General features: G+C 38.9%; 1 protein-coding gene across 2 annotated transcripts in view; it reads right to left on the minus strand.

Moving 5' to 3' along the window:
• Positions 1-14,939, minus strand: part of LOC140326468 (cyclic AMP-responsive element-binding protein 3-like protein 3) — a 139,714-nt gene that overhangs the window by 12,674 nt on the left and 112,101 nt on the right. For both annotated transcript variants that reach the window (XM_072405077.1, XM_072405079.1), the window contains exon 8: positions 5,888-5,972. In XM_072405077.1, coding sequence (XP_072261178.1) covers positions 5,888-5,972 — 85 coding nt within the window. The remainder of the gene's footprint in view (positions 1-5,887; positions 5,973-14,939) is intronic.

A 14,939-nucleotide genomic window follows, 5' to 3' on the forward strand; every position in this document is an offset into this window, starting at 1 on the left:
CAGACATAAAGAGAGTCATTGAGTTGATGCAATATCACTAACACAATTGGGTCATCTGTGTTGACCTTAAAATTGTATGCTTCCTTCTTGGTCAGCAATGCTGATACACCAAGTATCCCTGTTATCTGTGCATGTGGGACAGCAGAGCTAAAACCATGTGATCCAAACATTCTACACTAACCACTGGTTGATAGAAAGAATAATATAATCTGAAACTGGGTCTGATGAAGCAGTTCATTAAAGCTTTGCCAACTAAAGGAGACTGTTTCAAGTACCTCATTTTGGCATTTCCTAGCCTGTCATTTGAAAAAATAAAGACCGGTGTGTTTGATGGTCCACAGATTCGGCAGCTAATCAAAGATGCACACAAAAGTCAAAAAGAATGCTTGGTTATCATTCAAAGCCATTGTCAAGGACTTTCTTGGAAACACAGAAGCAAATAATTACACAGAAATTGTCCAGTAACTCTTGAAGAGCTACAAAATGTTTGGTTGCAATATGAGCATCAAGGTGCATTTTCTGCATAGCCATCTTTCTAACTTCCCAGAAAACCTTGGTGCAGTCAGTGATGAGCAAGGTGAACAATTCCACCAAGATTTGAAGGTCATAAAAGGACGGTATCTAGGTAGATGGAATATACATATGATGGCTGACTATTGTGGGAGCATCCGGTGGGATTGTCCGAACACTGAACACGCCAGGAGAAGCTATAAGCGTAAATTTGTACCCTAACTGCTTACCCGATTAATTTTCAAATGTTTTTCTGTAAAAATGTCATAGAGTAACATCAAATCCTTTGTATGAACAAAATAAATTTAAATAAACAGTACATCCAAGTTATCATTTCATTATTTTTTCATTGTATGTAAAATTTGTATGTTTTTTGACAAAAATGGGGGGTATCCTGTATCATAAAAAAATGGATGTGATAGCAAAAAACTGGGGTCATTTCTGGATTCACCACCCAAAAATTAGTAAAGAAACAAGTGTAAGCTCTAGCTCAAATAAAATGTGTTCCCCAGTATAATCTAAACTTTTTATACTTGGATTTTTATTGTTTTATAAAAACTTTGTCCATCTGCCTGTGTTATAATCTATAATTTTTTTCTCATTACCTATATATATATATTTCTCTGGGTCCTAAATGTACCCCATCCCTTAAATCCACATATGAATCTAACCAAAAACAGTAAGACTTTTTAGGTACAATCTGTTTAACAAAAAATGTAAAACACAAAGACTACAATGTGTGTTCCTTGATGTATTTTGCATCAGTTGCTTCATCAGGGAAAAAACTATATAGAACATTTGTAATAAAACTAACCTTCATATTAGCACAAAACTACATGAAAAAGTTTTTTTTTAAACACATTTATACCTCCATCTTACTAATTGTCCATTCTTGGTCATATTGCCATACATGGAGGGCATCAGAGGTCTGGGTTCCAAGCTCACAACAGGTACCCAACATCCTTGGTTCTTTCTTAGTTAAAAACCCCATTTAAATTGAATCCTGTCAGTAGATGATTTTTTATAATCCTTCTTGACTTATCTGGATGTGTTTTGAGAGAGGATACTGGTGTTTCGGGGAGATTTTCATTTTACCCCAGACCTAGGATTGGACTCTTTCTGTCAGGCCTCCATGACACATCCTTAGGCTGTGGATGGTTTTAAAAATGCATGTAAATGTTCCTACTGCATTTAAATGTGTTTTTATGCAGCTTTACCAACATTTTAAAGCTTGCCTTTAAACTGCTGGAAAGTGCTGGAATGCATCTATGCCGCGTTTTCCCAAGTTTTTCCCTTCCTTTTCCCTTGCTTTTACCTCGTTTACGTTTCAAGCACTTATAAACATGGGAATCCCCCTTTGAGATCAATGGACATGTTAACCCACGTTTATCCGCATTAACCCTGCTTTATAATTTTTAAAATGTTGCAAGTAGCGTTAACTATAAGGCTCAAAAACGTGCCTCAAGGAAATGCCCTGGTGTAGATTAGCCCATTGGAATGCATGGTAATTTCAAACATGGGCTTTTAAAGCCTAGGTTAAAAGCTGGGGAAAATGTCCGTGTAGAATCAGCCTTAGGAAAGGAAGCATATTCAGCAATGTCTACATTGCTTTCAGTTGATAAATCTATGGCTCATCCTAAAACCTTCTTCTTGGGATAATACATTCTTTCACCTTCTCAACATTTCTCCCATTGCCAACATAATGAAGAATCAATCATTTTTAGCTGCGCCATGCTGATCCCTCTTGACCCCAGAACTGCATGATAGGAAATGTGGTGCTTTCATACCACGCTCCAGTGTTAATGTTCATAAAAGTGTACACACCAAATGACCAGGTCCTGGCATTTGAGACTGAATCTTTTCCTACTTTTGGATCTATTGGCTATGGCAGACATAACCTTCAGAATTAAACCAATATTTTCCATTAAACCACACTCCTAACCTTATAGTGGTTTGGTAGTTTAACAAGATGGTGATTAGAGGTTTATTAATAAAAGAAAGCTTGTCAACAGGAAACGTATGATTTATTATCTCATATTCAATATTTTGAATTGGCTCCATGGACAGGGAAATTAGTAAGCCATTGGAAATACTTAAAGATCAGTTGGGCAATCTTTGCATACCAAGAGCTAAAGCCACTCTGTCAAAGTATGGGAGAGCATTTATGAATATGGTAACAAGTGTGAGCACTTGGTGGCTAATGCCCTTTAAGACCAGAGAGAACATGACTATGTACCATATATGACTGATCGGACTGGTCATGAGATTTTTAATACAAAGCTTAGGTTGCGTCTTTTTACATTTTTTATACCTAGAACACCGGGTTTTCTACCAAGGCGGTAAAAAGTATTCAAACTTATTTATCCGGTTCTGAGCTTCTGAGAACTATATCTCAGTTGTCCCAAAAGAAAAAGGTAAATACGTTTTAGTTTGTGCAAGCTGTAGACCAATTTTCTTTTTGAATCAAGATGTCTTATTTATTTATGAAGATTTTGGCCTTCCTTTTCCAGCCTTTTTTTTCACAAAATGATTCATTACAAAAAAAGAAACTGCCTTCAAGGATAGCAAAAACAATACTATTAGGGTGTTGAATTAGATACCCTCAGTCAGGTTCAGATCCTGCATTCCTGTTATCAACTCAAGCAGAGAAGACCTTTGACCTGGTAGATTGGATTTTTATGAATTAAACCCCAGTGCACATTGTCTGAAGTATAAAATGATGTTTTGAATTAGATCTATTTATTCTACACCCACAGCATCGAGTAAAGTGAATGTTAGAACACTTTCACATTTATAATTCTACCCACCAGGTTTTGCTGTTTTCCCACATTGTCCTACTCACCCTGGAACTTTTATTTGTGGTCAATAATCCAATTATTTTTCTATCCATTCTCCTACTCCTTATGGTTAATTTTCCAATTTCAAAATCAATTACTCTAAGTTGGAGTATATTTCTTTACCATTGGCCCTTCATAAACAACTTTACCAATCATACACATTTAAATGAGCAAAGGCATCTATGAAGTATCTGAGCATTTTCTTGCCCAGATCCCCAGATCTAACCCAGATTACCTTACACCCTATTCTCTCCAAAATGACATTGGATTTGCAAAAATGAAAGGTGAATGCTTTCTTTTGGTTTGATTGTAAAATGAATATCTTCCCCAGACTATTTTACTTTATTCAAACTTTGTCAATCTGGGTATTGAGTTCATATTTTAAAACTGTCCATTCCCATCTTTTTAACATTTACTTGAGAAAACAGTCCATTGTTTTATTGCAAATGTGCTGGACGTCTTGTTGCTAATATTCCTGATTTAATGACCAAGGCAAACCCTGCAGCTGTTTCTTTTTGCAAATCAAAGCACAGCTTGCTCAGAAGTTAATGAATGTCTAGGCTCCATACATTTTTTTTCTTTTGCTTTGTTTATGAATAACTCACAGTAAGGATTTTATACAGAAACTGACACCACACTGCCTAATAATATGTTGAGACAAACATCTGTCCTACATTAAAATAATGTACCTGTTTTGACTTACATACAAACTCAACTTAAGTCCCTATCTTGTATGTAACCCGAGGATTACCTGTATAGAGAACTCACTTCCCAACTATTCACTTTAAGATCGTTACAATAGACAAGAGAGCACTCTGTGCATCTGGAAGAAAATAAGTTTAAGCTCTGAATAAGGAAGGTATTCTCCACTGTAAGGTCTGTGAAAATGTGGAATAGACTCCCTCAGAAAGTGGTTTCAGCAACTACTATCGATTGCTAAAGAAGAAAAAGCTAGATGCTTTTCTAGAAGCACAGAATATAACTGGGTATTAAAGCTAACAGAGACTATTGATCCAGGGAACATGTGATTGTCTCAGGGTATCAGGAAGGAATTGTTTCCTCTGAAGCCAATTGTACCAGGGTTGGTTTGCTTTCCTCTGGATCAACTATGTCCAAAGAATTTTAAAGCTGGGATATGCTTATTTCTCTAGTCGTTGAACTTGATGTCTTTTTTCAACCTGACTAACTATGTAACAACTTGAAATGTTCAGGTTACATAGGGGACCCTAATAGCTAGTAGTGTCCTACTACTAACTAACTAGTGAAAATTGAACCCTACTGTTTCACATGTAAGTGTGCCTAGGAGCCTGAAGTTAAAAATACAATTTAGGGACCCCTTGGGGCCACTTATATAGCAAAGAGCATTGTGGTGGGGTCCCTAAATTTATAGCTACAGTACCTGTTACCAAACTAACTGTTATACTATACTTCCCCTGTTGTTACATTCTTTTTGCAATGCCATTCTTCCTCATTATTGGTATTTTATGCTTGGCTATCTGTCCTGGTGGTGCTGTCACCTGAGGACCTGACCCCTTTTTGTTGTATTTCAAAGATGTCAGTTTTTTTCTCTGTTTCAAACTTTTTTCTTTTTTTTTATTGAATCATTTCTATTGGCTGTTAATCTGTTTTGTTTCTTGATTATCTTTAACACCTTTTTTAGGTGACTGGATTTCTATGTTGCTATCTCATTGCAAAAATATATTTATCATGTTTGCTATAGTATTGTAGTGGTTATTTTTCTTGAACCACAATACAACCACAAAAAAAAAAAAGAATTGAGGAAAAAGGACAGCATGAAAGCAGGGACATTGCAAATTGTACAAACTTTATAACATTTGCTCGGTCTAACATGTTGAAATGTGGAAAGAGAAAAGAACTCCGCCCCCACACTCCACCATTAACAAAAAAAATCTTTTAGGGATAAAATCAAACTTGTACAGCAGGCTAATTTATTTTTAGAAAACGATCAGCTACTATTGGAGATTCATTGAATTAGACAAACCTGACACACAATGCCTCCATATTATCATTTGGATGCTAATTTTGAACAGCATAGTATGCATCCATTCTTTCCTTCTAATGATAACTCCCCCAGTCCCTAAGTGGTAGTTTGGATTTAAGGCAATCTGCATGCAAGTAGAACATCAGGGAGCCCATTCTTCCAGGTTAACACCCACCCATCAGGATATTTTTACACTTTAGTAAGAGCTCTTGAGGAAGCTTTATACAGCATAATGCCAGTCCACCCATCAGCCATGGGTAATTTGCATTGCACAGAGAAGCACAGTGATGACATAATGGGTTTAAAATAAGATAGGTAATGAAAACTGAAAGGCTCTTGTTTAATATTGTCATTAGTATGTTAATAGGAGGGAGTTGGGAAAGGAACCAGGGAGGGCAAGATATATTTGTTTCATTAAATGAAATGTATGTGTATATTTTGTGAACAAATTTTGTGTAAAAAGGCCCTCTAAATACTTAAGAACAACGAAATAGAGAGTTAATGAAAGTTTTGTAGAACAAACTGATTTTGTACTAACTGCTACACAGGTGCTTGTCTGAGTTGCCTTTCCTGCAGAATGGGAGACCAATGCCTGAAGTTTCCGCAGTTGTTCAAGGAGGGACCTAGGCAGTAAAAAAAATAGATTATTTTCAGAAACTTTTTTACATATTCGACTAGATTGATTTTTGCTTACCAGCACACTTTAAAACAACATATTTTTTTCTTTAAGAAAATTTCAGTTCAGATTATTTTTTTAAGTTCAGGCCACATTTACTGCATTGTATTCCCTACAATACCTTAAATACTAACTTTCCATGAACTACAACACCCACGTTATTGCAAATAGTCTGTTCTATCATGAATCATGTTTTGTACTAAAAGCAGTAAATATTAGGAGGCACTAACCTTTTGATGCATTTCAAGATCTCAAAACTGATTACTGCAATAATTGTTGCATTACATTACAAAAATGAAATTCATAGAGCTCAATTTATTAAGCATGGAATCTGAAATTCCCTCAAACATTTCCCAGTGGAGAATCAGTTACTGTCATTGAAACACATGAGCTTGTTTTAATGTTGAATGTTTGAGGGAATGGACCTGATTTATTAGATCTCTTCTTTTGGACTGGATAAGATAGACTATCATGGGAGAATCAGGGTGATCCAGAAAACCTGGAATGGGTCTGGTCCAGAATTAAAAACATTTACAAACAAATACAAATGATTGTAAGAAATCCATTCCAAATTTGCTGGATTAGCCAGGTTCTTCCGTGATAGTCTATCTTCTCCAGTCTTGGAGAGCTTGAATAAATCAAGCCCAGGTCTGATTCTCTGCTTAATAAAGCACATAGTCATCAGATTCAGAATTTATAGATTAACACGAATGCAATTAAATATAAGTAATTTATTTGTTTTTATTGTGTTTTGCTTTAAAAAAGTGTTGGGATTATGCATTCAATCGGTGTAGAGATTGATGGACGTTTTTAGAATTTCTGACTCAACAGGGCAACAGTGCAACTGCAAAGCCATCTTCCTGTCTCAAGATGCCTTACATTGTGTATCATGGATGTGGATGTTGACCCTTGTAGTTTCAAATCTTTACAGAACAATTGGGTGGCTACAAATGAAGACATTGTGAACACACACAGGAGAAGTGAATGTTTGCAAGTCATTGCACAAATATGAATGTATTTGTTTTTTTTTTCTATTTTAAACATTTCTCCCATGTAAAAAGGATTTTCATGGCAAAATCAACTTCATAAAAAAATCAATACCCATTCCTACTACTGATGCCATTTTTTTCAATCAATCTTTATTAAAGTTTTATAAAAAAAAAGGTACATACAATATTGCATTATCTAGAGCAAACCTATAACAAGATGAGGCTTATGAAATGTACAAAAAAAAAAAAAGTCTTGAGTCCCAACCATAGCAAGAAAAAAAAACAAAAATCACAATCTGTAGATTCTTCACTCACAGTTGTTATTGTCCCAAAAAAATGTGGGTTGGTCACCCAAAATTACCCTGAGAAAACATAGGAATGCAACTAATTGCTACTATTAACTATAGCATAGAGTAGAAAGAAAGAAAGCAGAGAAGAAAGGGGGAGAGGAAGGGGAAATTCCTTAAGGGATAGGAGTGGGAAAAAGAGGATGGACAAAGGGACTGGTCATCACATGATGCAGCATTAGCGTGCCCATTAATTAAGTGCAACATAAAAAGGGAACCTCAGAGCGACAGACATACATGGTCCCACTCCATTGGCATATAATATTCTATCCAGGGCGACCATACCTTGCTGAAACGAGCCATGGAATCTGTAAGTATAGCTCTCATTTTTTCATTGACCTGGAACCAGGACATTTTGTGTTTGACTTGGGCTATATTCAGGGTAGCCGACAACCAGGCTTTCGCTATAACCATCTTGAATAACAAGTTAACAAGCGGAATTGGCCCGTAGTACACACCTCTGGTTTCTGATTAAGTAAGGCCTCCACTGGGCGTTTAGGGAAAGATTTGCCCAACAGGGTGTAAGCCATCTGGTATAGGTGAGTCCAGAATCTCTGCAGTTTAGGACATTCCCACCAGAAATGATAAAGAGTACCAGGCGTGTTGCATACATGGAAACATGTAGACCGTTGATCAGGCTTAATTTTAGCTAAGCGAACTGGCACCATGTACCAGTGCAAGAGCAACTTGTAGTTCACCTCAACCTCCGAATCATTGAAGCTTCCGTGGGCCGTGGTCTCCCACACCTGTTACCATTCCTCCCACTCTAAAGATGCAGCCAAATCCCTTTCCCAACGGTTCCCATATGGCATTGATGCAGAAGTGCGATTGCGCACCAAAATAGCATAGAGTACCGAAACCATACATTTCATCTGTGGGTCCAAAACCGACAAGGTACCAACAGAGTGGGATACTCCCATTCTGGATCATATGAAATGAATATAATTTGCAGCTTTTGGAAAGACTCAGAGGCTGGGACTTGGTGCTCCTCTTGGAACCTTGCTAGATTAAAATTACCCAGCGGACTCAGGAAATGGACAATTTTGTAAAGGTCCTGTTCGACCCAACACTGAGACCTTCTCTGGTTTTACAATTCCGGCGGGAACTAGGGATTGCCTTTTATGATTGAGAGAGGCCATGTCCCAAATTTGCATGTAATGTTTAATTATCGGGTTAGCTGGGGTGAGTCAAGCCCGAGAAGAAATCCACATTAGGGTTTCGACCGAAACTAGTGAGATCTCAGCAGCTTCTATGGGCACCCAATGTAGTGCCAGATCTTTTATGGTAAGTGATAAGAGGGGCAAGCTGTGCTGCAAAATAATATGTGGAACCGATTACCCTCCCAGCTGCAGTGGCTGATACAAAGTCTGCCTGGGGACACGGGGCCTACGGGAATTCCAGGATAGTCATATGTCATTAATGAAGTCTAAGGTCAATTTTTAGGGGGAAGCCAATTAACCTCACTGCATGTTTTTGGGATGTGAGATGGCGAACCAGTTCTGGAATATTGGCGGAGAACATAGTCTCATATGTTGGTGTGATGTACACTCCTAGGTATCGCCAACAGCGTTCCTCCCATGCAAAATGGGAAGGAGTTTTGAGACTGTAGCGGCTGATAGGGTGATATTCAGCGCCGTACACTTGTGGAAATTAGGAAGAATTATTTAATTCTGATACTACTTGCTATCTATCTAAAAAGCCAGAAAAATAAGACATTTTTCTGGATTTTTTGATAGATAGCAAGTGGGACCAGAATAAAATATCTGTATTTTTCTTGGAGAAATACAGAAATCTTTCTGGCTTTTTTGATAGATAGCAGGTGCGATCAGAATAAAATATCTGTATTTCTCTCAAAAAAATACAGATATTTTATTCTGGTCCCACTTGCTATCTATCAAAAAAGCCAGAAAAAATTCTGTATTTCTCTTAACAAAATAAAGATATTTATTCTGATCCCACTTGCTATCTATCAAAAAAGCCAATACTCCATTCACAGAAATTGTATTACATACTTCAAGATGCACTACATCCAGCTCGAGATGCCAGTTACCAATTCTGTCCACGTTCCGTCTCAGGGCCCACCGCCTCAGCCTCCTGCTGCTGCCGCCTGTCAGTACTCCATTCACAAAAATGGATGTTATTCACAATGCACTACACCCAGCTCTGGATGCCAGTTACCAATGCGGTCCACGCTCCAGGGGCCACTTCCTCCTGCTGCTGCCGCCTGTCAGTACTCCATTCACAAAATTTGTATTACACACTTAGGGGTGCTATTGTCGATGCACTACACCCACAGCTCTAGATGCCAGTTACCAATGCCGTCTACACTCCGTCTTAGGGCCCACCGCCTCCTCCTCCTGCTGTTGCTGCTGCCACTGCCTGTCAGTACTACATTCACTAAAATTGTACACATCTGGGTGTCATTGACGATGCACTACACCCACCTCTAGATGCCAGTTACCAATGCCATCCACGCTCCGTCTCAGGGCCCACCACCTCCTCCTTCTGCTGTTGCTGCTGCCCCCTGCCCAGTACTCCATTCACAAAAATTGTATTACACACTTCTGGGTGACATTGATGATGCATTACACCCAGCTTTAGATGCCAGTTACCAATGCTGTCCACACTCCATCTCAGGGCCCACCGCCTCCTCCTCCTGCTGTTGCTGCTGCCGCAAGCCCAGTACTCCATTCACAAAAATTGTATTACACACTTCTGGGTGTCATTGAAGATGCACTACACCCAGCTCTAGAAGCCAGTTACCAATGCCGTCCACGCTCCATCTCAGGGCCCACCGCCTCCTCCTCCTCCTGCTGCTGCCGCCTGTCAGTACTCCATTCACAAAAATTGTATTACACACTTCTAGGTGGCATTGACGATACACTACACCCCGCTCGAGATGCCAGTTTCAATGCGGTCCCCAGGGCCCACTGCCTCCTCTTCTTGCTGTTCCTGTTGCCGCCTGTCAGTACTCTATTCATTAAAATTGTACACTTCTGGGTGTCATGGACGATGCACTAGACCCAGCTCTCCATGACTCTTACCAATGCGGTCTCCCTGGCGATAGCTGAGCTGACCAGAGGCCACACATTGCTACTGCTCTCGCTAACCCACGTCTTGTCTCTGGTCCTCCATCCTTGCCTAATGTCACCGCACTACTTGTCCACAACTTTATGGGTATCATTCCTAACACGTAATCCAGGTCATGATGCCAGCTGGCAATTTTATTATTAATAAACAGGATTTATGTAGCGTTAAGATATTATGCAACTATGTAAATTCAATAGGATGTACATTAAATAGCAACCTGCTGTTTGACGGCAGAGACTGTTGCTACTGGGTTGAGTTCACCCTTTCTCAATGTCCTAATGATTATGCTGCCTTCTGGACGCTGCCAATCAAGCAAAGATCCTATTTGCCTGCTGTCACTTTGCCATTTTCTGAAAAACCACAAGGTCTTTTGGAACTTTTGTATTTTTTCCTTGTTGCTACTGTTCTCCTACATTTACCTAGCAAATTTGGTAGTTCTAACGTTTATAGGCGCTTAGCTAATAATGTTTAAAGTCGGCCTATTGACTTTAATGGAATTCCAAAAATCGTCTTGCCGTAATTTCGTGAACCCACCGGAAGTTCGAGAAAATTTTTGTGAAACTCTCAGAGGCCTTCTCGCTCATCCCTACTCACAACAAACCCAAAAACGTGTGCCATAGACCTGGAGGGGGTCTTTTATCTTGGCAACACCATTGGGAGAGACCTTATACCCCAGGCGAATAAGGTGGAAGCAATAAAAAACTGGCCCAAGCCCTGACCAGGAAATGTGCACCTTCTTTGTCAATCCCTGGCTGTTATCAAAGATTTATCCTCTTTAGCTGCACCATTACCAGAACTAACGAAGGGAAAAGGGTCAGTGATGGGAACGTCGAGTCAGGAAGCTGAGGGAACATTTCAGCAATTGAAGAACATGTTGTGCCACCAACTTTGAGATACATTTTCTCATTCAAATTGATGCTTCTAATGTTGAGTAAGGGCAACCCTGTCAAGACAGCTTGTTGAGGGTGAGGAGCACCCTGTTATGCATTTAAACAGAAAATTGACCTGCTTGAAAAAGTTACAGTTATTGTAGAGTGTCTGGCATTGGAATCCCTACAATACTATTATTATTATTATTAACCTCCTGGGCGTTTTACTGATGTCTGGATTTCTGTACCAAAAGCGGTACACTGTTTTTCATGAATTTTTTTTTAAATTGTAGACCTGTAACTTACAGAAAGATGTCTAAACAAGGGTCTAGTAGATATCATGAATATAATAAAGTTTGAAACACACAATCATGTAAAAATAAATAACTTTAATAATAAAATTAAATAAAAAACACAAAATTCAGTTTAAACAAGAATGCATAAATAAAAAAAAAAATACTGAAAATGCAATAATTCCGTATAATGTATAGTACTATATTTTTCTAAAACACCTCCCTAGTGTGGTAAATTTTAAAACAGTCCAACATCACATACCGATAGACAAAACCACATAAATATATTTTGTATTATTTTGTATTGGATTGGATACGGGACTTTGTATTGAATCCAATACAAAATATTTAAATTTCCCACTACGACCCCCGTCGACGGGCGTATGCACTGACATCATCAGGAATTGCAGAGGGACGCGTATGTGAAAGCCGAGTGTTCTAATTAATTCTTTACGTACTTCCATGCAAAAAGCGTTACATTTTTTGCATAGAAATTTATTTTAGATTGTAGGCTATAATTCTTAGGCATAACTCACCGAAATATGTCCAAAATTTTATAAATTTAATAATAAACTATTATTATTTAATAAATAAAATAAATAAAAATTATAAAAAAAATCTTTAAAAAAAAAGTGTATAATGTAATGTACCTGTACAGTAGCTTATATAGTATAAATATATATTATAAAATTATATATGTAATATATAATGATTTCTTTGTATTGGACTCAATACAGCTTTTTTGTATTGAATCCAAAACAAAATTATTTGAATTTCCCGCCCCGCCTCCCACCCACATGGACGTCACCGGGAAACCCCGGAGATCACCACTGCACATGCCGAGAGAAGACAGAAGAGAGAAGACGTCTCTGGAGAACCTGCAGGGACAAATTAAGTGTTTTTTTTCAGTTGTAATCCGATTGTCATACAATGTTGTATGACAATCGGATTGCACTGTAACACTTGTTTCTATTTTTAGCTTTCAGCAAGTTTTCTTACCCCGAACCAGGCTCGGGGTAACCGCCCAGGTGGTGAATAATAATATTAATAATAAACAGTATTCATATAATGTCAACAAATTATGCAGCGCTGCACATAACAGGGCTTGCAAATGACAGACAGATACAGACAGTGACACAGAAGGAGAAGAGGACCCTGCCTAGAAGAGCTTACAATCTACCTGCTAGGTTGTCAATTTGCGCTCATTACGGACCAATCACCCGTCACCAGGGTGGCTAAGGCAAAGGCATCAAATGTCATGGTCAAGAGCTGGTTTCCCCTGCAGGATTTCAACTTTAAAGATGAACACCGAGCACAAAAATTGCGGGGTAATGCAGGTTCCCTCTCCAGGACTGTTTGGTGGCAGATAATGTCCATCCCCACAGGTCTGAACAAGGTAGGTGTGGATATGTGACAGGGTGTCCAGAAGTTTGGCTGGGAAAGTCCTAGATGGAGCGTATGTAGTATAACCAATTATTAGACCTCTAAAGAAACGTGTTCTGCCAGACAGATGGCTTCTGTGGAAAAGCCAGAGTTAAAGTTGGGAGGGATCCTTAGTCACTCAGTCTATGTCTGGGTCTTTACGTAATTTAAAGAGCACAGGTTCTCTGTTTAGGTAATCAGGAACAGACTGCTAACAGCTCAGTGACTTTATAAAGTTCGAAGGGAAAGGAGCTCCAAAGACAACCACTGGAAAGTATGTTGTCAAGTTTTGTTTATCCAAAAGAACTTTGTACTTCACTGTTAGTAAGAAAAAGAACTACCAAAAAGGGTATTGGTGGCCCAGCTTTATTTAATTGTTACCCACTGGGGAGATTTGCTTCTCTGTTTGTATTGGTGACTATTATTCACTGGTAGAGAAAATCTAACATTTTAGACTATTCAGAGGAGATAAAAAAGACACCTGCCACAGGAAGTTAAAGTAAAACTGCAGCAATAAAAGATCATATCAGGAGGAACTATGTGTGAGAGAGCTGTTAAATGTTACAGTTAGGTCCATAAATATTTGGACAGAGATAACTTTTTTTCTAATTTTGGTTCTGTACATTACCACAATTATTTTAAATAAAACAACTCAGATGCAGTTGTGAGGAACTAAAGCCTTTTTCTACACAATCACTTGATTTCAGGGGCTCAAAAGTAATTGGACAATTGACTCAAAGGCTATTTTGTGGGCTGGTGAGGCCAATTCCTTTGTTATGTCATTATCAATTAAGCAGATAAAATGCCTGGAGTTGATTAGGGGGGGGGGGCGTGCTTGTATGTGGAAGATTTTTGTGGAAGATTTTCAGACAACATACGGTCAAAGGACCTCCCTCCTTGCAGGCGAAACAAGCCATCCACAGTAAAAATTCATCTGAGAAATTGCTACAATATTATGAGTGGCAAAATCTACAGTTTGGTACATCATGAGAAAGAAACAAAGCACTGGTGAACTCGGCAATGCCAAAAGACCTGGACATCCACGGAAGACAACAGTGGTGGATGATCTCAGAATCATTTCCATGGTGAAGAGAAACCCCTTCACAACAGCCCACCAAGTGAACAACACTCTCCAGGAGGTAGACATTTCGATATCCAAGTCTACCATAAAGAGAAGACTGCATGTGGTGAGGGAGCAGACAGCAGAGGACGGATGGAATGCTTCCATCTCCGGCTCCAGTCGATCCCAACAGAAGCAGGCAGGGAAGAAGACTACACAGGCCAAGGTGGCCGACGCCATGCGGTCCACGTGGATAAGTCTTCCAGTCCAGGTAGGAGAGAGTCCTCTGTGCATTCCTGCACTGCATTAGATTATACCAAGCTGGCTATGAAGGTCTCCCAGCATCTTAAGCCTAATGTGATACAGGATATTAGAGGCATTACAACAGCATTTACAGCCTATAACAGAAATTGTCACTAAACATGGAGAAGAGCTGCAAAATATGCAACAACGTATTAGCAATTTGGAAGATGATTTATTGTCTACCCGTACACAACAGCAGCAGATGAATGATCAGTACTTGCATTCGCAGGAAAAAGTTATAGATTTGGAAAATAGAGTACGCCGCAATACTTTGCGCATCATTGATGTTCCTGAGTCATATAAGCCTTCTGAATTGGAGAAGATCTGTTCCATCACCCCCCCCCAAATCCTTGGGGCTTAAAGCACCAATGAAGATAGAGAGGGCCTATAGATTAGGACCCCACCAGCGTAATAAACCAATTCCTCGTCCTATAATAGTGCAATATCACCACTTCACAGATAAGATGTTTTTATTAAAGGCTTACCGGGGACATGACCATTTTTGTATTGATGATACTAGAATTTTGTTATTCTTAGATTA

Source organism: Pyxicephalus adspersus, chromosome 3, assembly GCF_032062135.1.
Source record: "Pyxicephalus adspersus chromosome 3, UCB_Pads_2.0, whole genome shotgun sequence".
NCBI classification, from domain to species: Eukaryota; Metazoa; Chordata; class Amphibia; order Anura; family Pyxicephalidae; genus Pyxicephalus; species Pyxicephalus adspersus.